The sequence below is a fragment of the Hemitrygon akajei genome, chromosome 31, assembly GCF_048418815.1.
Source record: "Hemitrygon akajei chromosome 31, sHemAka1.3, whole genome shotgun sequence".
NCBI classification, from domain to species: Eukaryota; Metazoa; Chordata; class Chondrichthyes; order Myliobatiformes; family Dasyatidae; genus Hemitrygon; species Hemitrygon akajei.
This window is the reverse complement of record NC_133154.1, coordinates 30557381-30584578: the sequence shown is the minus strand read 5'-3', so window position 1 is coordinate 30584578 and position 27198 is coordinate 30557381. Positions and strand designations below refer to the sequence as shown.

General features: G+C 45.2%; 2 protein-coding genes across 6 annotated transcripts in view; one reads left to right on the top strand and one right to left on the bottom strand.

Annotated features, from left to right (window-relative positions):
• The window catches only part of rusf1 (RUS family member 1), a 54656-nt gene extending 44070 nt beyond the window's left edge, over positions 1-10586 (bottom strand). The window contains exon 1 of one of the 3 annotated variants that reach the window (XM_073033417.1): positions 10462-10586. In XM_073033417.1, coding sequence (XP_072889518.1) covers positions 10462-10513 — 52 coding nt within the window. In that variant the 5' untranslated portion in view covers positions 10514-10586. Of the gene's footprint in view, positions 1-10267; positions 10299-10461 lie in introns of those variants that run through there. The other 2 variants (XM_073033414.1, XM_073033415.1) reach the window with 2 other exon arrangements.
• An 83-nt stretch (positions 10587-10669) lies between these two features.
• The window catches only part of LOC140719043 (proline-rich protein 14-like), a 40818-nt gene continuing 24289 nt past the window's right edge, over positions 10670-27198 (top strand). The window contains exons 1-5 of one of the 3 annotated variants that reach the window (XM_073033401.1): positions 10670-10793; positions 11859-12047; positions 12187-12430; positions 25680-25732; positions 26041-26144. In XM_073033401.1, the coding sequence (XP_072889502.1) occupies positions 11932-12047; positions 12187-12430; positions 25680-25732; positions 26041-26144 (517 nt within the window). In that variant the 5' untranslated portion in view covers positions 10670-10793; positions 11859-11931. Of the gene's footprint in view, positions 10892-11858; positions 12048-12186; positions 12431-25679; positions 25733-26040; positions 26145-27198 lie in introns of all 3 variants that reach the window. The other 2 variants (XM_073033403.1, XM_073033404.1) reach the window with 2 other exon arrangements.

Below are 27198 nucleotides of genomic sequence, written 5' to 3'. Positions count from 1 at the left end.
GCTTCAAGCTGAGCTGTGAACATCATGAATAATCAGGCCCCGTCCAATCACATTGACATATGGCCAAGAAAGTCCACCAATGCCTCTGCTTCCTTTGGATGCCCCCTTTGACCCTCAATGTCTACTGATGCCCCATCGAAAGCATCCTGTCCAAATGCATTATGGCTTCGTACAGCAACTGCTCTGCACCTGGCCGCAAGAAAACAGAGTTAAACAGAGCTGTAGAAACAGCTCAGCACATGGCAGGAATCATCACCCCACCCCAGCGTCTCAGCACTGCCTGCCGCTACATTTTTTTTTGGTGTTTAGTTTCTGGTTTATGATTTTCACACGTTCTGAGACACAGTGGAAAAACTTGTTCTGCATACTGTTTATACATGTCAGATCATTACACAGAGCCTTGAGCTACAATAAAGTAAAAAAACTAACAGTGCAGAATGAAGTATAAAAGTGAGGTGCAGATAAATGATAAAGTACAAGACCATTGCGAGGTAGATTGTGAGGCTAAGAGTCCATCTTATTCTATCAAAGGCCCGTGCGAGAGTATGATATTATTGGGACAGAAGCTGTCCTTGAACCTGGAAAGCTTTCAAGCTTTTGTATCTTCTGCCCAACGGGCATAGGGAGGACAAAGAACATCTGGGGTGAGTGGAGTCTTCGATTACGCTGGCTGTTTTACTGAGGCAGCGAGACGTATAAACAGACTCCATGGAGGGGAGGCTGGTTCCTGCAATGTGCTGAGTTGCGTCCACGGCTCTTTGTAGTTTCCTTTGGTCGCACACAGAGCAGTTGTTATACCAAGCCATCGTGCATCCAGACAAAATGCTTTCTATGGTGCATTGATAAAAAATGGTAGGAGTCAATGGGACATTCTGAATCTCTTCAGCCTACAGGTGTTGGTGAGATTTCTTGGCCATGACATCAACTTGGTTGGACCAGGACAGGGAGGAACTTGAAACTCTCAACCTCAACACCATTTATGTATACAGGAGCACGTGCATTGGCCCCTTCCTGGTCAATGATCAACTCTTGTTTTACTGACATTGAGGGAAAGGTTGTTGTCAAGACACAATCTCAATAACCTCTCTACCTCCTTCTTGTACAGTCGGCCCTCCTCATCAGTGAGGGATTGGTTCCGGGGCCCCTCGTGGATACCAAATTTCGCGGATGGTTAAGTCCCTTGTTCAACCTGTCTCAGTGCGGTGGACATTAGGACCCAGCGGCAGAGATCTAAATCTGCAGTATTTCTGTTCTCGAAAATAATCTCGATCGCGATTGAAAATAAAGTGGAAATAATAAAGCGATTGGAAAGAGGTGAAACGCCATCAGTCATTGGAAAAGCGTTAGGCTACAGTCGGTCAACGATCAAAACAATTTTAATGGATAAAGTGAGAAAGGCCCTGCCCCGATGAAAGCTACAATTATTACTAAGCAACGCAGTGGTTTAATTATTGGGTTTTGGGTTTTTGATCCTCACATCAACCCGGCACGGTGGAAAGTGCAATCGGGAGCGATCTGTCATTGGATCGAACTTGGGAAGAAGTTCCCGAGCCCGGCGCTGAAACGGTTCTTAAGTGTTTTATATGAATAGAAAGGTAAAATATATACTATATACTAAGGCAAACGTTTGACTAACTGACGCTAAATAATACCGGATGTACCTGTTCCGACTTACTGAGTAAGAGAACTTCCGATTTTTTTCAATCCCGATCCACGATAACCCACGCACATCCTCCCGTATACTTTAAATCATCTCTGGATTACTTATAATACCTAATACAATGTAAATGCTATGTAAAATAGTTGTTATACTGCATTGTTTAGGGAATAATAACCAGAAAAAAAGTCTGTACATGCTCGAACAACAAGTGCTGGAAGAGCACTTCCGGGTTCCCATGATTCGCAGTTGGTTGAATTCACGCATGCGGAATTCGCGGATAAGGAGGGCCGACTGTACTCCGACTCATCGTTATTTGAAATGCGGCCCACTACAGTGCTATCATTTGTAAGCTTGTAGATGGAGCAGAATCTGGCCAGGCAATCATGAGTATACAGAGAGTAGAGTAGGGGGCTGAGGACGGAGCCTTGTAGAGCCCCAGAGTTTAGAATGTTCATGGTGGAGGTGTCGATACCGGTCTGTTGGTCAGAATGTTAAGGTATCATTGGTGGAAGGATGCATGAAATCCCAGGGTCTGCTGTTTGGTGATGAGCTTGCTTGGAACAGCACGCAAGAGCCCAATACATCACAGGTACATTCCTCCACATCATCAGCAGTATCTGCAGGACATGCTGGCCCAAAAAGGCAACATCCATAATCAAAGATCCTCACCATCCAGGCCGTGCCATCTTCTTGGGCAGGAGGTAGAGAAGCTTGAAGTCCCATCCCATTCTACCAGTTTCAGGAACAGTGATTCCTCGTCAACCATTCCGTTTTTGAACTAACCCTATCTCAGCAATAGGACTCTCTGGATCTCCTGAAGACCAACAGCTCTAGGTTTTTCCCTATCACTGTCAGACTCTTGAACCCACTTGAAAACCCCAACACTTTTTGCTTTGAACACTGGAATTTTTTGCTTTGATCTTTGGAAATTTCCTCCACTTTTTGTTGATTCCACTTGGCACATCCATTTCTTGGTTAGTGTCTTGTTCCAAGATTTAGATCCCTGATTCTGAAAGTAGCCACTGGGAGGTATAAAGAATGTGACCCTGTGTTTGCCATTGGTCTGGAGAGATTATTAACTTGACAATCAATTATGGAAAACATTAAAATTTAGCTACTTCAGCACAACTTGAAGTGCACAGGAATCCATCTAACTGTAAACACAATCAAAATGAATGCTAGAGATACTCAGCAGTTAGTTCATGAGGAGAGAGAGATAGGAGGTTAACATTATCAGTGCCACTTCCTGTTTTGAAGTCTGTTATCATTTGTACGGTTTAACATAATAGTCTTAGAGAAGTACAGCAGAGAAACAGGCCCATCGGCCCATCTATACCTTGCCGAAACCATTTAAGCTGTCTACTCCCATCAGCCTGCACCAAGACCACAGCCTTCCATACCCCTACCAACCATGTACCTTTCCAAACTTCTCTTAAACGTTGAGATCAAGCTTGCATGCACCACTTGTGTTGGCAGCTCGTCCAATACTCGCAGGACCCTCTGAATGAAAAAGTTACCCTTTGTGTTCCCTTTAAACTTTTCACCTTTCACCCTTAACCCATGACCTCTGGTTGTCATACCACCCAACCTCAGTGGAAACAGCCTGCTTGCACTTACCCTATCTGTACCCCTCATAATTTTGTTTACCTCAATCAAATCTCCTCTCAATCTTCTACATTCTAAGGAATACAGTCCTAACCTATTCAATCTTCACTTATATCTCAGGTTTAGTAACATCCCTGCAAATTTTCTCTGTACTCTTTCAACCTTGTTTACACCTTTCCCATAGGTAGGTGACCAAAACTGCACACGTACTCCAAATTAGGCCTCACTAGCATCTTATACGACTTCAACATAACATCCTATCTCCAGTACTCATTGATTTATGAATGCCAATGTGGCAAGAGCTTTCTTTATGACCCTGTCTACATGTGACGCCACTTTCAACAAATGATGGACCTGTATTACTAGATCCCTTTGTTCTACCACACTGCTCAGGGCCCTACCTGATCTACCCCTGCTGATCCTACCAAAATGCAAAATCTCCCGCTTGTCTGCATTAAATTCCATTTGGCATTTTTCTGCCCATTTTTCCAGGGGCCCCAGATCCCTCTGCAAGCCATCATAGCCTTCCTCACTGCCCACGACAACCCAATCTTGGTGTCATCTGCAAATTCACTAATCCAGTTAACCACATTATCATCCAGATCATTGATACAGATGTCAAACAACAATGGGCCCAGCACTGATAACTGTGGCACTCCACTAGTCACTGGCCTCCAGTCAGAGAAACAACCATCTATTACTACTCTATAGCTTCTCCCACAATGTCTAATCCAATTTACTACCTCATTCTGAATGTCGAGCGATTGAAACCTCATGACCAACCTCCCATGTGGAACCTTGTCAAATTCCTTACTAAAGTCCATGTAGATAACATCCACTGCCTTGCCTTCATCCACTTTCCTGGTAACTTCCTCGAAAAACTCTATAAGATTGGTTAGACATGATCTACCACTCACAAAGCCAAGCTGACTATCCTTAATCAGTCTCCATGTCTGCCCAAATGCTTATGCATCTTGTCCTGTCAATTACCTTCCAATGTCTTTCCCACAACTGATGTCAGAATCACCGGCCTATAATTTCCTGGTTTATGTTTACAGCCTTTCTTTTAAAAAAAACAGTGGAACAACACTGGACTTCCTCCAATCCTCTGGTACTTCTCCTGTCACTAAGTATGATTTAAATATCTTTGCTATCCCCTGCAATTTCTGTACTCGCCTCCTGTAGGGTCAAAGGGGACGCCTTGTCAAGCCTTGGGGATTTATCCACCCGGATTTGCCTCAGGATAGCAAACACCTCGTCCGTTGCAATCTGTGCAGAGTCCATGAAGTTGATACCATTTTACCTCAGTTCTATAGACTCTCTGTCCATCTCCCGAGTAAAAAAAAAAAATTTAAGATCTCCCGCATCTGTTTTGGCTCCGTGCTTGTATTACCATTCTGGTCTTCTAAAGGGCCAATTTTATCCTTTGCAATCCTTTTGTTCTTAACATATCTGTAGAATCCCTTAGGATTCACCATTTATCTGCTAGGGTAGCTTCATACCTTCTTTTAGCCATCCTTAAATATTCTCTCACATTACTCGTACTCCATAAGCACCTCATTTGTTCCTACCTGCCTGTACCTCCTATTTTCTCTTAGCCAGAGCCTCAATATCTCTTGAAAATCGAGGCTCCCTCCACTTGTCACCTTTACCTTTTTATTCTGACAAGCACATACATACATTGTACTCCCACTTACCAAATACACCTTTGCCTGTCCCAACCCACACCTGCCAGATCATCTCTGTTACCATCAACATTGGCCTTTCTCCAACTTAGAATCTCAACCCAAGCACCTGACCTATCTTTTTGCATATTTACTTTGAAACAAATTGCATTGCGGTCACTAGATGCAAATTGTTCCCCTACACAAACTTCTGTCACCTGCCCTGTCTCATTCCCTAATAGCAAATCCAGTTTCTTAATTCTCAGTTCCATCCTAAACGCCTCACTAGACGTGTTCTCCAGCCTGCCCTAACAGAGCACTGTCATGGCATCTTCCCTGGCTGGTACCACCACCTTCCTACTCTGTCACATCTAAGACACCAGAAGCCCGGAATACTGAGCTGCCAGTCCTGCCCCTCCTGCAACCGTCTCACTAACGGTTACAATGTCATAATTCCTGGTGTTGATCCATGCCCAGAGCTCATCCACCTTTCCTACGATACTTCTGGCATCGAAATAGAAGCAGCTCAGGGCGCCAGTTCCACCAGGCTCAACCTTTTGATTCCTGACTTTGTCTGAGGCCTTACCAACATCTGTCTCCACCACCTCTCCACTAACTGTTCTGGCACTCTGGTTCCCGTCCCCCTGAAACACTAGTTTAAACCCCACCGTGCAGCATTAACAAACCTTCCCACTAGAAATTAGTGCCTCTCCAGTTCAGGTCTCACCTTCCATGGAAGAGAGCTAAGTGATCCAAAACTATTATGCCCTCCCTCCTACACAAACTCCTTAGCTACATATTAAACTGTATAATCTTCCTCGTACTGGCCTCATTAGCAAGTGGCACAGGTAGTGATCCTGAGATCACAACAATGGAGGTCCTGCCCTTTAACTTAGCACCTAACTCCCTATATAGAACCTTGTCACTTGTTCTACCCATGTCATTGGTACCTACTTGGACCATGACCTCTGGATGGTCACCCTCCACTTGAGACCTGATCTGAGATGTCGTGGACCTTCCCACCCGGGAGGCAACATACCATCTGGGAAACTTGTCCTCGCCCACAGAATCTCCTTTATGTTCCCCTAAATGACAAATCCTCTATCACCACTGCTCTCCTCTTCCCCTTTACCTTCCGAGTCACAGAGCAAGACCCTACCGCTGTGACTTTGCTACATCACCCCGAACACTACCTAAAGTGTTGTTGAGGAGGAATGCCCACAGGGGTAGTCTGCACTGGCTCTTTAACCCCTTTCCCCTTCCTGACTGTCACCCAGTTTCCAGTGACCTGCACCTTGGGTGTAACTAACTCTCTATATGCCCTGCCCATCATCCCTTCAGCCTCCCGAACGATCCGGACTTTATCCATTTCCAGCTCCAACTCCTTAACGCGGATTGTTAGAAGCTGCAGCTGGATGCACTTCTCGCAGTTGTAGCCGTCAGGGACACAGGAGGTCTCCCTGCCTTCCCACATCCTGCAAGAGGAACATTCAAATATCCTGGCTGACATCTCTCCTGTCCTAACTGAGCAAACGGAAAGAAGGGAGGGGAAAAAACCTCTACCTGGAGCTTCTCTGTTTTGCCTTCTCTGATTGAAGCCTCAAAGAGCTAAAGCCTCAAAATCTGTCCACTCCAACGATTGCTCCTGCCTTCTTTTAATTTGTTCTTCCTAATCAATCCCAAACACCAATTAGTTGCTGGTTAAAGCTCCAAACAAACTGCCTGGAATTGCTGCCTTTTATACTCAGTCCAGGATCCAGGCGGGGTGCAGACCGAGGTCTCTAAGCTTCCTGTCATGCCTGGAGGGAATTATGGTGTGGAATGCTGAACTGTGGTCCAGGAACAGCATTCCAACATATGCATCCCTCTCCTCCAGGTGAGGACTGTGTGTAGTGCTGTGGCTATGGCATCATGGGTAGACCGGTTCCTTCAGTAGGCGAATTATAGGGGGTTCAGTTTTGGCAGTAGCATACTGCAGATGTAGTCTTTCACCAGCCTCGCAAAGCATTTGCTTACAATTGAGGTGAGTGCGACAGGACGCCAGTCCCATTTGTTCACAGTTAGCAGCTCCTGCAGTTTACAGTTACTGTTTTGTTAGTTATGCCTGCAGTAAAAGAATCTCAGGGTCATATGTGGTGACTTGTATGTACTCTGATCATAAATTTTACTTTGAACTTTGAAAAGTTAAAGAATGAAAATACAAAGAAAGAACAGACAAAGGATAATAGTTTCTACTTTGGCTTCTTCCCATAGGCATGGTTACAACAAAGCCTCAGTACTCATGAGGCTGGCATTAGCCAGTGCCCTGCCACAGCTGGAGGCTCCCAATAGCATTACGGGAAACGGGAGGTGGAGGAGTGCAGAAAGTACGAGTGATAGATTGATTTAAAGAGACCTGAACTGACCTAGTAGAAGTTCTAAGAAACTGATGCCCTCACAGAATAACTTGATATATTGTCATACAAAAGACAATGATGTTACTGACTTTGTAGAGTGTGTGCATAATATATTTAAAAAATATTAACTCTAGAAGCAGGGATGCCCGTCGTATTAACTATTATTGTAAATAAGTTGCAACCTCATGGAAATGGGACAGTCGGTGGACGTAAAGGATAGGGTTGTCCGCAAGGGATATATTTCAGTTTGTGGACAGCCTGGCCATTGGGATTGATGATACCTTGAGCGCCAAGGCAGTTCTGATAAAAGCTTCCACCCCCACTGCAACTAGTACTATAGACTACCTGGTTTACTTTAAATGATCATTCTGACCATTGTAAAATACCACCTGTAGGAAGCCCACGCATCATCCTTCTTTGTTGACAGATTTTCCTCCCGATGTGATACTGGGAAAGAAATTTAGTGGATGTGCTGTGTGTGCACCTCAAACAAGAGCTGGGGCAGCTGAACTACCCTCCTCCTGGTCTGCTCGAGCAGCCAAACATTTTGCCTGAACAATTACCTGCTACCAGAATGATTCACACCGACTCTCATTACTGCGGAGTAGTACGAGCCAGTGGACACAAGGCGGGCTTCCCATCTCTTCAGAAATTCCAATAGAACACAATGAATTAACTATAAAATGTTTTTTTTCCCCTGCTTTTTAATTGTCTACTGAAATTGTTGCTATAAGATGTGTGGCTTATACTAATGGGAATAATTAGCTACAGACAAGAAACAAGCTGACTCCGCCACCAGGGTAACAGCAGCAGCAAATTCTTATGGCCAGATGATACACCCAGTGTGATCAGGCTAGTAATACTTTCCAAATTCACTTGATGAACGAGTAACAATTACAGTGTGATGCGTCAAAGGCTGAGAAGACTATGGATTAAAATCACACTATTGTATGTGCAAGATTTCAAAAGACTGATTAAGTGAACTTTTGATCATCACAGCTTGTGACTGGGTGTTATATGATTTGGATCGTCTTTCCGCCTATGTACAGAACTAGCTCATGAAGCTAACACTGCTGATCCTTCATCTTAGTTATGATATACGTTGCACACTAACCAGTCAGGTTGCTGGGTGTGCTGCACATTTGAAAGACAAGTTGCCAGTTGAGCCTCTACCCCAAATTGTAGTGAGTTACGAGTTGAGAAGGGAGCAAGCAACGTAACAGTCCATAGATATGACTCTTGTCAAAGCAACTGTTTCGAAGGATGGCGACAGGTTCTTGAACGGGCCTCTTGTATGACCGGATGGAGTCCTTACATCACAATCTACTTTGAGGCTATGTCCTCTGGTCTTAGACTCCCCCACTATAGGAAACATCCTCTCCACATCCACTCTTTTGGAGCCTTTTAACATTCACTAGGTTTCAATGAGGTAATTCTTCTAAATTCCAGTGTGTAGAGGCCCCAGAGTCATCAAATGCTTCACAAATGACAAGCCTTTCAATCCTGGGATCATTCTTGAGAATTTCCTTTGAACTCTTTCCAATATCAGTACATCCTGTCTTAGATAAGGAGCCAAAACTGCTCACAATACTTCAAGTGAAGCCTCACCAGTGCCTTATAAAGTCTCAACATTACATCCTTGCTTTTATATTCTAGTCCTCTCAAAATGAATGCAAACATCGCAGACTCAACGTGCAAATTAACCCTTACAGAATCATGCACAAGGACTCTCAAGTCCCTTTGCACTTCGTATTATTTCTTCTACTAAAGTTTATGACCATCTACTTCCAGACACTATTTTCCATCTGCCATTTTCCTAATCTGTCTAGTCCTCTGTAGCCCCTCTCCTCAAAACAAACCACCCTCTGCCTATTGTCATATTGTCTGCAAACACAGTCACAAATCCATCATCCAAATTATTGACATGTCACGTAAAAATAAGTGGTCCCAACACAGACCCCTGTGGAACCACTAGTCACTGGCAGCCAATCAGAAAAGGCTCTCTTTGTCTCCTGCCAATCAACCAATGCTCTATCCATGCTAGTATCTTTCCTTGAGAGCTTAACTTGTTAAGCAGCCTCATATGTGGCACCACATCAAAGGCTTTATGAAAATCCAAGTACACAACGTCCACCAACTCCAGCTTGTTGTTTCTTCAAAGAATTTCAACAGATCTGTCTGGCAAGATTTTCCATTGAAGAAACCACACTGACTACAGCAAATTTTATCATGTGCCTCCAAGCAGCCCAAAACGACATCCTTAACAATCATCTTCAATATCTTTCTATTCACTGAGGTCAGACTAACTGGCTTCTGTCTCTCTACTTTCTTGGAGTGTGGAGTGACATTATGGGACTATTGGCCCATTAGACAAACTCTTGACCTGCTTGCTCTGCACTTTTTCTATGACTGTAACACCATTCTGCACTCTTCTATAGTTTTGCCTCTCCTACCACAAGGCACTGTGTAATGAAATGGTCTGAATGGATGAAAAGTCTTTCCATTGGATGTAACCACGAAAACCTGGCGCCATCAACTCACTCACCCTTCACTGCCCAGGATCCGTCTCCGCTTCCTGCAGCCACATACCCTCCAACACCCTCCTCCTTATTGGTCAGTTCATTCAGTCCCCGCCTTGAAAGGGCGGGGCCTGAACTACCACCCTCTCCATTGGCTGTCAGATGAATCTCTACATCCTCATTGGTCAACATCTGAATTCCCGTCCCTCCAGTACCACCTCCTATATTTGTCGCCAAATATAATTCCGCCTCCATGGTGACACGTCACCAAGTCAAGATTGACATATCAATCGCCTTTCCTATTGGTCAGTTGCGTTACGCTCCCTCCCACCGCATTGTCGTAGTCAAAAACGTTTAGCTTTGCCTCTATTACTTTCCCATTGGTCAGTGACAGGCAACTACTACGCATCTTGACAAACTCACCATAACCCCCATCCATTGGGCAGCGACAGTAAACCAACTTTTAATGGACGGACCACAACACACACAAAATACTGGTAGAACACAGCAGGCCATCCCCCCGCCTTCACTGCCGGACCACGCAACTTAAATCACCCCTTGGACCACAGGTGACCTGCCTAGGCATTTGTATAGCCGGTTGATGCTGATTGGCTTACCCATCCGGTAGCGCCGCCCAATAGTAGAGCGTGAGCTCTCCGATCTGTCCATTCAGTGACACGACCACATCGGCCAATAGAGAGAGAATGTCGCCGAGTCTTTCCAATCAGATGGCGGATCTAAACTCCACCAATGAATACGACGAAACCTAGCTCCCGCTGATGCGTGTCAGCGGAAGCTGCCTAGAATCAGCCAATCACAGTGCGGTGACTGTTTGGAACTAGCCAATAGGAAGAATACGGTCTACCGGGCAACAGTCATTGCGGTGCGAAGGGCGGGACGACGGGTCAAAGGGGAGAGGAGGTCGGATGTGGTTCCAGGCCGCTGGAGGGTGAGAAACAAGGAGGGGAGGGGGAACGGAGTATGGTAGGTGGGGTTGAGGAGATGGGGTGAAGGGAAGGACAAACAAAGGGCAGCGGCAGACGGACGGTGAGGAGAGTGGATGGATGGGGAGGGGGCATAGTGTGGAAGGGTGGAGGTACAGGGGATGGAGCGGGCTGCAGAGGAACGGTGAAGGGAAAAGAGGGAGAGCGAATGTAGGGAGGGGTCGGAGATGGGAGTGGGGGAGGGGTTGAAGGGGAGGAGGAGGAAGAAGAGGAAGGGGTATGGAGAGGGAGTGTGTATGGGGATGGGAGGGATGAGGAGGATGGGGATATGGGAGAGAGTAGGGGGATAGGGAGGAGGAGGATAAGGGGACGTGGGAGGGAGGAGGGGTTGGGAGGGGGATGGGGAAGATGGGAGTAGTGGGAGAGGGGTTAGGAAGTGGGGAGGGAGAAGAGGTGGGGAGAAGAATGGTGTGGAGGTGATGGAAGGAGATGACGGCATGGGGAGAGGATAGGGTGGAAAGGAGATGGGTATGTGGGATGGGAGAGGTGGAAGGAGGAGGGGTGCTGAGCAGTATGCCAGGAAGACAAAGGGGAGTGGGATGGAATGGAGGACAGATGGTTTGAGAGATGGGGAACAGCAGGGTAGAGGGACTGTGGAAGGGGAAAGGTGATTGAGCGGAGGGGTGAATGGGAGGGGTAGAGGAAGTGGGATGGGAGAGAGCAGTGCGGATAGGGAGGTGTACGGGAATGAAAATGGATGGTGGATGAGGCAGATGGGGGTGTAGTTTGGGGAGAGTGTGGTGGGGTATGAAAGCAAGGCAGTGATGAAGGGGGTGGGAGGAGGTGTTTCACACACCTGCCCTCTGTTGGGATGTCAGGAATTTAAATGCCGGAGCATTTAAATGAGCTGGAATCCTGAGAGGTGTCTGACAGTCGGTCTCTGGTTGAAATATGAGTGGAATGGTAGAAATGGGCTGAATAGCTCACGGCTTCTCCCCAATGTTTCCACTGTTCTCCCCCACCCATCACCACCTCCCTGTCCCTCCCCCTGACATCATCCCCACCCCCAGCCTGCCCAGTATGCCGGGAACGGAGGTTGCCACTACAAGTGCCTGAACTCACCTACGGCCACTCGTCAGAAGGATGGAGGGGGAGCCAGGATCTCACTTGAGTCAGCACATCACCCTCCGACGTCCCCGAATCCACAGGGGCACTGGACAACTGGAACGCTCCAAGAGGAGGTGTTGCAGACCCTACAGGTATGAATGCTGAGAGCTTCGGCTTCCTTCGGGATGTCCTCTCCCACCTCCGCGTGCCTCCTGCCCACTCTGCTCGCAGTCTCGCTCTGTTGCTTGTTGTCTTTAATATTTTCTCATTGCCTCTCACTTTCTCCCTCAGCCCAGGCCATGCTTCCTCTCAGGCATTGGTGGACTCGCAGCAGTGGCCGCCCACCCCTTTTCCCACTGTCTGCGCCCGCCTGCGACCCTCGCCCTCCAGTTCCTCATCCCATCGGCCCTTCATCACAACCTCCCCCCTGGAGCGACGTGCTGGTCGTGTCCTCTCCATCATGCTGCAAGACTGTCGGAGCCGCAGTGAGGAGGCAGCCACCGCTGAGACACCCACCCGGACCTTTGGCTGGAAGGTGAGCGTTATCCCCACCTCAGCGTTCACTAGAACTGAGGGGTTCTCATGTGGGTGGATGTATGAGAGAGGCAGAGACTCTGAGAAAGGGGAAAGCAGGAACAGTGGAGTAGGAGACAGCGTATAAAGGGGATACAAGACACTGAAATAGGCGTTTCAGTCCAATTCTTCCGTGCTAACTGCATTGCCCGGCAAGTTTGCTTTATCTGCCTGCATTTAACAACTGCACTCTCCTGTCCGAGTGGGTTTTGGGAATGGCTTTTAAAAGTGTCCACCTCAGCCAGTCTTTCCAGGAGCTTGTCCACCCTGTGCACAAAGAAGCTGCCCCTATGTCCTTTTTGAATCTCACGCCTCTAATCTGTGCCTTTTGTGTTTTTAGTCTCCTTCCCTGGTGAAGAAGACTGCTTTCATTCTATCCTGTCTGTGCCCCCTCATGCTTCTGGTCATCTCTCAATCCCCTATCTTCTGGTGAATAAAGTTCTGACAGTGCAACCTCTCCTTCTAAATTAGGGCCCTGAGTCCAGGCAGCATCCTGATTGATCTTTTCTGTACTCTTTCTGAGCTTAATAACATCTTTCCCATAGCAGCATGACCAAAACAGTGTGCAATACTTCAAGCGAGGTCTTGTATAACTGTGGCATAATTTTCCAATCCTGTATTCTATGCCCTGATGAAGAAGGCCATTTACTAAAAGCTGCCTTCACCTCCCTGTCTACATTAAGATGCTGCTTTCAGTGAATGATGAACTTGCAATTGGTGTTTGTTTTTGTTCCATCACACTCCCCAATGCCCTACATTCACTAGAAAAGTGCTACCCTAGTTTGATCTCCAAAAAATGCAATGCCTCACCTTTATCTGAATTGGAAGCCATTTGCCCACATATGCAGCTGATCCTGATTTCCCTGTTATTATTCTACAGATCTACAACATCAGAGTTTCATCCTCAAACTAACTTTTCTTGTATGTTCACATCCAAATTAATCATATAAGTTACAAATAATACATCTGACCCTTGTGGCACACAGTAGACCACAGACCTTCAATCCAAGGAGCAACCTTTGACTGTCACCCTTTGCTTGCTACCGGTGAATCCAATCTGCTGACTTCCCGGATTGTGTGAGATCTAACCCTTCAGACTAGCCTGCCGTGAGGCATCTTGTCAAAACCTTGTTAAAGCCCATATAGACAACATCCACAGTCCTACTCTTACTACCTTCTTCTTTACCTCCTTGAGGTACTCCAAAGGATTGGTCATATATGAAAGCTGTGCTGACTGTCCTGAATCAGACCATATCTCTCCAAATGGTGGTAGATCTTGTCTCTCTCAGGATCCCCTCCAGGAACTGGCCAAAAAAGAATGTCAGACTGGGTAGCCAGCGGTTTCCTGGCTTATTTTGCTTACCTTTTTAAACAATGTCACCACATTTGCCATTCCAGTTTTCCGGAACCTCACCTGTGGTCATCGCTGATTCAAAAACCTCTGCAAAGGCCCCTGCCATTTCTTCTCTAGCTATCTACAAGATCTGAAAATGTACCAGGTCAAGCCTTGAGGATCTATCCTCCTTAATGTACTTTAATATCACCTCTTCCTTAATTTGTATCAAGTCAAGTCACTTTTATTGTCATTTCGACCATAACTGCTTGTACAGTGCATAGTAAAAATGAGACAACGTTTTTCAGGACCATGGTGTTACATGACACAGTACAAAAACTAGACTGAACTATGTTTAAAAAAAAAACAACACAGAGAAAGCTACACTGGACTACATAAAATGCTCAAAAACAGTGCAGGCTTTACAATAAATCATAAACAGGACAATAGGGCAAGGTGTCAGTCCAGGCTTCGGGTATTGAGTGTGATAGCTTGGGGGAAGAAACTGTTATATAGTCTGGTCGTAAGAGCCCGAATGCTTCGGAGCCTTTTCCCAGACGGCAGGAGGGAGAAGAGATTGTATGAGGGGTGCATGGGGTCCTTCATAATGCTGTTTCCTTTGCGGATGCAGCGTGTAGTGTAAATGTCCGTGATGGCAAGAAGAGAGACCCCGATGATCTTCTCAGCTGACCTCACTATCCGCTGTAGGGTCTTGCGATCCGAGATGGTGCAATTTCCGAACCAGGCAGTGATGCAGCTGCTCAAGATGCTCTCAATACAACCCCTGTAGAATGTGATGAGGATGGGGGGTGGGAGATGGACTTTCCTCAGCCTTCGCAGAAAGTAGAGACGCTGCTGGGCTTTCTTTGCTATGGAGCTGGTGTTGAGGGACCAGGTGAGATTCTCCGTCAGGTGAACACCAAGAAATTTGGTGCTGTTTACAATCTCTACCGAGGAGCCGTCAATGTTCAGTGGGGAGTGGTCGCTCTGTGCCCTCCTGAAGTCAACAACCATCTCTTTTGTTTTGTTCACATTAAGAGACAGGTTGTATGTGGTCTTAAGACAACACTGCTCATTTTCCCTGTTTCCTCAGTCTTCACTGTCTTCTCTCCAGTAAACACAGAAGAGAGCTATTCATTAAATGTATTTTTATCTCATCCAGCTCCACGCAAAGACAGCTATACAGGTCTTTAAGGGGACCTGTTCTCTACCCAGCTATCCTTTTACTCTTAATATATCTTTAGATTTTCTTGAGGATTTTACCTCACCTTGCCTGCCAGATCCTTCTCATATTCTAATCTTTTCCCTCCTACCTTATATCTTGAGTGCACCCTTATTGTCACTGAAGAGATTCTCCAGTTCTAGTTGCTTGTGTGCAGTGTGTGCTTCCCTCAGCTCAGTCAACACCAACAACCTGAACTGGTAATCGTATAGACAGCATGGCCAAGAAAGACCATTAGACATTGGCCTGTTGAGTCCACTCCACCACTTATTATCCCTCTCAACCTCCTCCCCCTAATCTTGAACAGCCTGATTAATCAAGAATCTATCAATCTGTGCTCTAAATATATGCAGTGACTTGGCCATTACAGTCGTCTGTGGCAATGAATTCTACTGATTCACATCCCTATGGTTGAAGAAATTCCTCCTCATCTGTTCTACAGGGAAGTCCTTCTATTCTGAGTCTGTGCCCTCTGGTCCTAGACTTCCCCAGTATAGAACATTCTTTCCACACCCACACCATCTTGACCTTTTAATATCGTATAGGTTTCAGTATGGTTCCCCCCCCCCCCATTATTCTAAACTCCGGTGAATACAGGCCCAGAGCTGTCAAACAGCTCCCCATGTTAACCCTTTCATTCCCAAAATCATTCTCATGAAACCTCTCTGGACACCCTTCAATGCCAACACATCCTTTCTTAGATAAGGGGCTCAAAACAGCTCTCAATACTCCGTGCATTCTAATCGATTTCTTACAAAGTCTCATCCTTGCTTTTTTTAATTGTCATCCTCTCGAAATGAATGCCAACACTGCATTTGCCTTCCTTACTATCGACTCAACCTGCAAGCTGACCTCTAGGGAATCCTGCGCAAGGATTCCCAAGTCCCTTTACACATCTGATTTCACCCCATTCAGAAAATAATTTTTCCCTTTATTAATATCAAAATGCATGACCATACACTTAACTACACTGTATTCCATCTGCCACCTCTTGCCCATTCTCCTCCAGCCTCCCGGCTTCCTCAACACTACCTGCCTCCTCTCCCCCCTCCCCCTATCTTCATATCATCTGCAAACTTGACCATTAAGCCATCGATCCAATCATCCAAATCATTGACATATAACGTGAAAAGAAGCAATTCCAACACCGACTCTTGTGGAGCACCTCAAGCCACTGGCAGCCAACTAGAAAAAGCTTCCTTTATTCCCACTCTTTGCCTCCAGTCAGTTGGCCAATCTTCCATCCTGCCAGTATCTTTCCTGTAATACCATGGTCAGCCTATTTATCAGCCTCATGTATGGCATCTTGTCATATCCATTGATTCTCCTTGTCTATTCTGCTTGTTATTTGCTCAAATAATTCCAACAGATTTGTCAGGCAAGATTTCTCCTTAAGGAAACCATGCTGACTTTGACTTATTTTATCATGTGCCTCTAAGTATCCCAAAACCTCATCCTAAATAATGGGCTTCAACATCTTGCCCACCACTGAAATTAGGTTAACTGGTCTGTAGTTTCCTGTCTTTTGATTCCCTTGGAGAATGGAGTGACATTTGTATTTTTCCAGTCTTCTGGAACCATTCCAGAATCTAGCAATTCTTGCTATAAATGCCTCCATATTCTCTTCAGCTTTTTCCTTCAGGATGCTGGGCTGTAGTCCATCTGGTCCAGGTGACTTATCTACCTTCAGATCTTTTGGCTTCCCAAGCACCTTCTCCTTAGTAATAGCAGCTACACTCCTTTCTGCCCCTGACACTTAAATTTCTGGCATACTGTTGGTGTTTTTTCCATAGCGAACACTGACGCAAAATGCTTATTAGATTCATCCGTCATTTCTTTGTCCCCCATTACTACCTCTGTAATGTCATTTTCTAGCAGTGATATCCATTCTTGTCTCTTTTACTTATATATTTGAAAAAACTTTTGGTGTCCTCTTTGTTACTGGCTAGCTTGACTTCATATTTCATCTTTTTTGTCATTGCTTTTTTTCTTGCCTTTTGCTGGTTTTAAAAGCTTCCCAATCATCTAGCTTTCCACTAATATTTGCAGTATTAGATACCTCTCTTTTGCTTATATGGCATCTTGAACTTCATTTGTCAGCTATGGTGCTTCACCCTCCCTTTAGAATACTCTGTCGGGATACATCTTTGGTGGGTCTTCTGAATTGCTCAGAAACTCCAGCCATTACTGTTCTTTCGTCATCCTTGTTAGTGTTCCCTTCTAATCAACTTTGGTCAGCTTTTCTCTAATGCCTCTTATAGTTCTCTTTACTCCATTGCATCTGATTTTAACTTCTCCCTGCCAAACTGCAGGGTGAATTATATCATATTATGATACTGCTTCCTGAGGGTTCCTTTACCTTAAGCTCCTCAATCAGATCTGGTTCATCGTACACCACCAAATCCACAATTGCCTTTTCCGAATGGGCTTTACCATAAGCTGCTCTAAAAAGCATCTTATAGTCATTCTGCAAATTCCCTCTCTTGAGATCCTACACCAACCTGATTTTTCCAATCTACTTGCATATGGAAATCCCCCATGACCATCATAACTTTTGCCTCTTTACATGCCTTTTCTGTCTCCCATTGTGCTTTGTACTCCACATTCTGGCTACTGTATGAGAGACCTGTATGGAACTCTCATGGGGGTAGTTTTACCCTTGAAGTTTCTTAACTCCATCCACAAGGCTTCTACATCTTCCGATCCTATGTCACCTCTTTCTAAGGATTTGATTTCATTTCTTGCTCTCTGCCTACCTGCCTGTTCTTTCAATACAATATGTATCCTTGGATGTTAAGCTCTCAACTCTTTCAGCCACAACACAGGGAAACCTACAACATCATACCTGCAAATCTGTAGCTACTCCGCAGGATCATCTGTTTTATTCAGTATGCTGCATGTATTGAAATGTAACTCCTTATGTAGCACCTTTTTCAATTTTTCCCGTGTTACTAGAAGCTAAATTCTTATCCCTTTCTAAACTTCTAGTATTTAGTTACTCTGGAGACTATTCTAACCTCTTCTGTACTATCCTTTCCATTTGAGCCTTCTATTTACTTTAAACACAAATCATTGCCTCTCCTTCCTCTCAGTCTTTCTACACATTACATCTACTTGTATACCAACAGTAAGTGTGCCCCCAAGGATATTGATCCTCTTTGGGTTCAGGTGTATCCTGTCCTTTTTATACAGGTTGTCCTTCCCTCAGAGGGGTTCTAATCTTACAGAAATCTGAAAACTTGCCCTCTGCACTGATTTCTTGGCTATGCAGTTATCTGTCAAATCATCCTAACACTGATGTATGGCACATGCAACAATCTGATGCAACCTTAATTCAGTTTTCTACCTGACTCCTTGTATTCAGGGATTCCCAAGCTGGGGTCTATGGATAATGTCAGGGGTCCATGGCATGAAAAAGGCTGTGACCCTTGCTCTTGGACCTCATCCATTTTCCTGTTGAAATCGTTGGTACCAATATGTACCACAATTTCTGGCTGTTTACCCTCCTGCTTTAGAATGCTGTGTACCTGACGTGAGATGTCCCTGGCATCTTTGACCATGGAATCGCCTATCACTGTTAAACTCCCCTTCCCTCTGTAAACCACAGAGCCAGACTCAGTGCCAGAGACCTCAGTCACTTTCCTGTGGTAGGTCGTCTTCTCCCCACCACAAACAGTATTCAAAAACAGTGTACTCGCTGTGGGGAACAACCACACTGAGCACTGTCAAGGTACACTGCATTGCCGCCAAAGCTCACTGACATCTCTACTTAGAAACATAGAAAACCTACAGCATAATACAGGCCTTTCGGCCCACAAGGTTGTGCCGAACATGTCCCTACCCTAGAAATTACTTGGCTTACCTAGACAGGTGTCCCCCGATTTTCAAATGTTCACTTTATGACAGCTGGCTGTTTCGAAAAACCTACATTAGTACCTGTTTTCGCTAACCGAAGAGGATTTTCATTTTTACGTAAAAAAGACGCCCGCTTTATACGTGTATTTACCCCAAGAAAGACTACACTGACCGTGAAGCCTTGTGCGGGTAGTTGTTTGTGCATGCGTGTATGTATATGTGTACGTATGCGTGTATGTGTGTAGGCGTGCACGTACGTGCCGAATTTTTTTTTCTGCAAATCGATTTTGGCTTGTTGTCTTCCGGAATTAGATAAGTGAAACTATACCATACGTACAATATTTCTATTTTATATAGGCTGTATATTTATCATATTCTTGCTTTTACTATATGTTAGTGTTATTTTAGGTTTTTTTAGGTGCTATTTGGTAGGTTATTTTTTGGGTCTGGGAACACTCAAAAATTTTTCTCATATAAATTAATGGTAATTGCTTCTTCGCTTTACGACATTTCGGTTTACAAACAGTTTCATAGGAACGCTCTACCTTCGGATTGCGGGGGAAACCTGTAGTCCTCTTTTTCTAAGCTCCATGTACCTATCCAAAAGTCTCTTAAAAGACTCTATCGTATCCGCCTCCACCACCTTTTCCAGCAGCCCATTCCACACACTCGCCACTCAAATCTCATTCCACCGAGATGTAACACTGAGCGTCATAGGAAGTCATTCCTGCCTGTGGCCATCAAACTTTACAACTCCTCCCTCAGAGTGTCAGATACCCTGAGCCAATAGGCTGGTCTTGGACTTATTTCCACTTGGCATGATTAACTTATTATTTAATTATTTATGGTTTATATTGCTATATTTCTACACTATTCTTGGTTGGTGCGGCTGTAACAAAACCCAATTTCCCTTGGGATCAATAAAGTATGTCTGTCTGTCAAATTTACCCTGCCATCTCCTTTCGACCTACTCCCCAGCACCTTAAACCTGTGTCCTCTTGTGGCAACAATTTCAGCCCTGGGAAAAAGCCTCTGACTATCCACACGATCAACGCCTCTCAACATCTTATACACCTCTATCAGATCACCTCTCATCCTCCATTGCTCGAAGGAGAAAAGGCTGAGTTCACTCAACCTATCATCATAAGACATGTTCCCCAATCCAGGCAACATCCTTGTAAATTTCCTCTGCACCCTTTCTACGGCTTCCACGTCATTCCTGTAGGGAGGAGACCAAAACTGAGCATAGTACTCCAAGTGGGGTTTGACTGGAGTCCTATATAGCTGCAACATTACCTCTCGGGTCCTAAATTCAATTCCACAATTGATGAAGGCCAATACACCGTATGCCTTCCTAACCACTGAATCAACCTGCGCAGCTGCTTTGAGTGTCCTATGGACTCAGACCCCAAGATCCCTCTGATCCTCCACATTGTCAAGAGTCTTACCATTAATACTATATTCTGCCATCATATTTGACTTACCAAAATGAACCACTTCACACTTATCTGGGTTGAACTCCATCTGCCACTTAGCCCAGTTTTGCATCCTATCAATGTCCCGCTGTAACCTCTGACGGGCCTCCACACTATCCACAACACCTCCAATCTTAACGTCATCAGCAAACTTACTAACCCATCCTTCCACTTCCTCGTCCAGGTCATTTATAAAAATCAAGAAGAGTAAGGGTCTCAGACCAGATCCCTGAGGCACTCCACTGGTGACCAACCTCCATGCAGAATACGACCCATCTACAACCACTCTTTGCCTTCTGTGGGCAAGTCAGTTCTGGATCCACAAAGCAATGTCCCCTTGGATCCCATGCCTCCTTACTTTCTCATAAGCCTTGTGTGGGGTTCCTTATCAAATGCCCTGCTGAAATCCATATACACTACATCTACTGCTCTTCCTTCATCAATATGTTTTGTCACATCCTCCAAAAAAAAATTCAATCAGTCTCGTAAGGCATCACCTGCCTTTGACAAAGCCTAATCATATTATACCTCTCCAAATGTTCATAAAACCTGCCTCTCAGGATCTTCTCCATCAACTTACCAACCACTGAGGTAAGACTCACTGGTCTATAATTTCCTGGTCTATCTCTGCTCCCTTTCTTGAATAGAGGAACAACATTCGCAACCCTCCAATCCTCCAGAACCTCTCCCGTCCTCATTGATGATGCAAAGATCATTGCCAGAGGCTCAGCAATCTTCTCCCTTGCCTCCCACTGTATCCTGGGGGTACATCTCATCAGGTCCTGGAGACTTATCCAACTTGATGCTTTCCAGAAGCTCCAGCACATCCTCTTTCTTAATATCTACATGCTTAAGCTTTTCAATCTGCTGCAAGTTGTCATTATTATCACCAAGATCCTTTTCCATAGTGAATACTGAAGTAAAGTATTCATTAAGTACCGTAGATTCCGGATTTTAAGCCGCTACTTTTTTCCCACATTTTGAACAGCTTTGAACTTTGCGGCCTTTAAAATGGAGCGGCTAATACATGATTTTTTTCATGCCGCCTCGTAAACATTTTGCCTCATAACAGTAGACCAATAAAATTGATGAGTAGTTCACAGAGGTCCAATGAAATTGTACGATAAATCAAGCGCACTTTCACAATTAAATTATTGTAAATCAGTCATTTGTACTCACCCTCATCAACATGGAAAACACTCGAAGAAAAGCATTGTGCTGCCTTTATGGCAGTTACTTAGTTTATAATATTTTCACTTAATAATTCATTTTCTAGTTAAAGTTAGAAGAGTTTTAACTATATTTGTTTTCTGTACTACATCGCGGGATGCTATGACGTCACACCCGGTTTCGCCGCGTCTTGTGGGGAAAATGCCGTTTGCGATGAAACGGGACGGAGGGAGGGAGCGCATTACGCGAGTGGCTTTGGATCTGAGCGAACGCTGCTTTTAAGTTAAAGGCGATCAATAACTTTTCCTGGTAGGCTGCAGTATATATATTTTTTACCAGTCGTTAGGAGATATTGGAATGTTGTTCAGTAAAGAAGTATACGCAACGTATATTTAAAAGTAGCCGCGTTACGGGCACAGTTCGAAAAAAAGCATTTGCAATATGTATTTGTTTTTGTTACCATATGGATTTAATTAAAAGTTAAAAAATCCTCACGTGTAATATCTTTCTGTGTAAATATCTCATATTACAACGTGGGACACCTGCGGCCGAAAATCCGGTGCGGCCTTTACAATTAAAAAATTGATTTTATTTCTAAAATTAGAGCCAGCGGCTTTTAATCAGGTGCGCTCTGTAGTCCGGAATCTACGGTACCTCTGCTATTTCCTCTGGTTCCATACACACTTTCCCACTGTCACACTTGATAGGTCCTATTCTTTCATGTCTTATCCTCCTGCTCTTCACATACTTGTAGAATGCCTTGGGGTTTCTTTAATACTGCCTGCCAAGGCCTTCTCATGGCCCCTTCTCGCTCTCCTAATTTCCTTCTTAAGCTCCTTCCTATTAGCTTTATAATTTTCTAGATCTCTAACATTACCTAGCTCTCTGAACCTTTTGTAAGCTTTTTTTTTCTTGATGAGATTTATTACAGCCTTTGTATACCACAGTTCCAGCACCCTACCATAACTTCCCTGTCTCATTGGAACATACCTATACAGAACTTCACGCAAATATTCCCTGAACGTTTGCCGCATTTCTTCCATACTTTTCCTTGAGAACATCTGTTTCCAATTTAAGCTTCCAATTTCCTGCCTGATAGCCTCATAATTCCACTCCAATGAAAAGCTTTTCTAACTTGTCTGTTCCTATCCCTCACCAATGCTATGGTAAAGGAGATAGAATTATGATCACTATCTCCAAAATGTTCTCCCACTGAGAGATCTGACACCTAGATTGGTTCATTTCAATAGACAATAGGTGCAGAAGTAGACCATTCGGCCCTTTGAGCCTGCACCGCCATTTTGAGATCATGGCTGATCAATTCCTATCAATACCCGGTTCCTGCCTTGTCCCCATATCCCTTGATTCCCCTATCCATAAGATAACTATCTAGATCCTTCTTGAAAGCATCCAGAGAATTGACCTCCACAACCTTCCGAGGCAGTGCATTCCAGACCCCCACAACTCTCTGGGAGAAGAAGTTTTTCCTTAACTCTGTCCTAAATGACCTACCCCTTATTCTCAAACCATGCCCTCTGGTACTGGATTCTCCCAGCATCTGGAACATATTTCCTGCCTCTATCTTGTCCAATCCCTTAATAATCTTATATGTTTCAATCAGATCCCCCCTCAATCTCGTTAATTCCAGCGTGTACAAGCCCAGTCTCTCTAACTTCTCTGCATAAGACAGTCCAGACATCCCAAGAATTAACCTTGTGAATCTACGCTGCACTTCCTCTAGAGCCAGGATGTCCTTCCTTAACCCTGGAGACCAAAACTGTACACAATACTCCAGGTGTGGTCTCACCAGGGCTCTGTACAAATGCTAGAGGATTTCCTTGCTCTTGTACTCAATTCCCTTTGTAATAAAGGCCAACATTCCATTAGCCTTCTTCACTGCCTGGTGTACTTGCTCATTCACCTTCAGTGACTGATGAACAAGGACTCCGAGATCTCTTTGTATTACTCCCTTACCCAACTCTATACCGTTCAGATAATAATCTGCCTTCCTGTTCTTACTCCCAAAGTGGATAACCTCACACTTATTCACATTAAACGTCATCTGCCAAGTATCTGCCCACTCACCCAGCCTATCCAAGTCACCCTGAATTCTCCTAACATCCTCATCACATGTCACCCTGCCACCCAGCTTAGTATCATCAGCAAATTTGCTGGTGTTATTTTCAATGCCTTCATCCAAATTGTTGACGTACATTGTAAACAGCTGTGGTCCCAATACCGAGCCCTGTGGCACCCCACTAGTCACCACCTGCCATTCCGAGAAACACCCATTCACCGCTACCCTTTGCTTTCTATCTGCCAACCAGTTTTCTATCCATGTCAATGCCTTCCCCCCGATACCAATACCAAATCAAGTATAGCCTCTCCTCTTGTAGGCTTATCTACATATTGTGTCAAGAAATATTCCTGAACACACCTAACAAACTCCACCCTATCTAAACCCCTTGCTCTAGGGAGATGTCAATCTATATTTGGGAAATTAAAAACTCTGTTATTACACCCTTCCAGGATCTGTTTCCTTACCTGCTCCTCGATACCCCTGTTACTATTGGGCGGCCTATAAAAAACATCCAGTAAATTTATTGAACCCTTCCTGTTCCTAACCTCCACCCACAGAGACTCCATAGACAAGCCCTCCATGACGTCCACCTTTTCTGCAGCTGTGACACTTATCTCTGATCAAGAGTGCCGCGCCCTGATCTCGTTTGCCTCCCTCCCTGTCCTTTCTGAAACATCTAAAACCCGGCACTTGAAGTAACCCTTCCTGCCGCTGAGCCATCCAAATCTCTGTGATGGCCACCACATCATATCTCCAAGTACTGATCCACGCTCTAAGCTCGTCCGCTTTGTTCACAACACTCCTTGCGTTGAAATAGACACATCTCAAACCTTCGGTCTACTTCCTCAGGAGGCTAAAGAAATTGGGCATGTCCCCTTTGCCTCCCACCAATTTTTATTGTTGCATTGTTGAATACATTCTACCTGGATGCAATCGTGGCTTAGTATAGCAATTGTTCCACACATGACTGAAAGGAAGGGCAGAGAGCTGTGGATGCAGCTCAACATGTCATGGAAATCAGCCTCCGGTCCATGGACTCTGTCTACACTTCCCAGTGACTCAGTAAAGCAGTCAGCCCCATTCACTCTGTACATTCTCTCTTCTCCCTCTTACCAGTGGGCAAAATAGAGGAGCAGACAGGAGATTATACGGTATGTTGCCTGGCAAGTGCCAGGTTTATCTCACATCAGGTACTCAGCATTCTAAAGCAGGAGGGTAAACAGCCAGAAGTTGTGGTACATATTAGTACCATCAATTTAGGCAGGAAAAGGGATGAGGTCCTAGAGCAAGGGTTCCCAAACTTTTTTATAAAATCATGTCTTCATGGGTTCAAAGACAGAACAATGGGACAATAGCTAAGACCATTGAACGGTTCCCTAGTACGATACGGTTGGACTCTTAGCGTCACAATCTATCTTGTTATGACCTTTCACCTTACTGAAAACCTGTCCTGTATTTTCTCTGTAGCTTTTACATTTTATTCTGTGTTTCCTTGTACTATCTCAGTTTACTGAGCAATGAAATGAGCTGTATGAACAATGTAAAAGGCAAGCTTTTCAGTGTTTCTCTGTGTGCGTGACCATAATAAACCATTACCAGTTCCAATCTCTTGTCGGGTTGCTGAAGCCCACCAGCCTTTGCTCTTCACCCTGAAAGGCCTTGAACTCTTAACATCACACTTATAAAAGCCTTCCTCTTGGCAGATGCTCTTTTCCTGGCAAGCAATCTCACCCAATCACTGCAAGATCCTACCGAATGGCTCTAAAATTTGCTCTACCCCAGTTCAGGACCTTGACCTTTTAACATTGATGGCCTTCTCCATAACTGTTTTAAAACTAGGTCATGGAGGGACTGGGAAGGGAGATGGATGGAGGTAGTGGGGCAGCAACGGTGATGTGTGGGGATGAGGGAGTCCAGGATATTTCTCAGTAAGTTGGGGTGGGGTGTGTGTATGATTGAGCCTTTTGCCATTCATCATTGTGGCATGTGGTGTTGATGCCTTCTACCCCCCCCACACCCATTTTCCCCTCCCCAATTCTCTTTCCCTCCCTTCACCATGCCCATTTCTCTCTACAGGGGTCCTGCCACAACTCCAGAAACAACGTAGGGTCATCACCTTCCAACGGGAGGTAAGTAATGGGGGTGGTGCAGGGAGCAGCGCATGAGGGTGAGGGAAGGAGTGGGGAGCAGTTGAGAGGGTGGGGTCAATTTTGGAGGATGGAGGGATGGGGAGTGGGCAGCATGATGGGTACAGTGGGGAGGGTTGATGGGGTGCGGTGATATCGAAGCCTTTACCCAGCTTCACTATATCCAGTGACCTGGGTGTCCCTGAGATCTTGCAGGGACGCGCCTGTCCTTGGTCCCACGTGGACTTGCTTCCCTTCGTCCCCAAGCCTGATGAATCTCTCCTTTCCCTTTTCCTCCCTGCTGGCCACAGGCTCACCACACTCCTGGAGACCCCTACTCAGCTCCTCCGTCCAGGCTCCAAGGCAGATACCCCACCGGTCACCCCGAGGGAGAGTCCTCACCACAGTCGCTCAGGTATGTCTGACAGCAATGCTGATATCTATCCCTGCAGCTGCCTGTGTCTTTTCTCTCTCCCCCCCCCCCCCCCACCACTGGAAAAACAGGTTGAAATGCCAAATATTTCCCCCTTTCCCCTGCATATTTTGTGTGCATTGGTGAAAAGCTTCCATTCGATGTAGATCATTTCATTCATTTGTACATAGAGCAGCATGAGGTAAAATGAAGTGGAATTGAGAGTTAGGTTTACAGAGAAAATGCACTGTAGGTAGACAACAAGGTGCAAAGGTTGTGGTGAGATAAATTGAGGTTAAGAGTTCACATTAGCATTCGGTAGTCTTACAACAGCAGGGTTGAACCTGTCCTTTCAGGCTCTTGTATTTCCTGCCCGTGGAAGTGAGAAGAGAAGATGGGCTATTTGATTTTGCTGGCTGCTTTTCTGAGGCAGCAGGAAGTGTGGACAGTCCATGGAGGGTAGGCCAGTTCTCGTGATGTGCTCAGCTGCATCCGGATCGCTGCCGTTTCCGGTGGGTGCTTCTTACTGCGCATCTTAGTCAATGGGGGCACAGTAGGAACTTTGAACAGGACAACCCCTGCATTCCCTCTGTACAAGACAAAATTCCTGGCCCCCCCACCCAGAGACCTGTGGGGTGGGGGGGGGGGAGATTTAAAGGTTTCAGAGTAGGAATCAGGTCATCCAGCAAAAGCAATGTACTCGTCAGAGAAATGGAAGTGGGAGAGAGGAGGTACAGTAGCTGTTCAGCCTCTCTCTGCTTCACGCTGGACCCTCGACTCCCCTCCCCAGTTGGAGTAAGCTGAAGTCCCATCACCCACTGTCCACCAACAGAAGGGATAAGAGAGGGTGAATTGGGGTGACACCCCTCCCACTAATGTTGTGCCAAACTAATTAAGCTAGTTGCCTGATGCATACACTATCCATTTCCCTCAATTGCCTGCACATCCATGTGCCTATCTGATGGGCTCTCAAACACCTCTATCAAGTCAAGTCACTTTTATTGTCATTTTGACCATAACTGTTGTTACAGTACATAGTAAAAATGAGACAACGTTT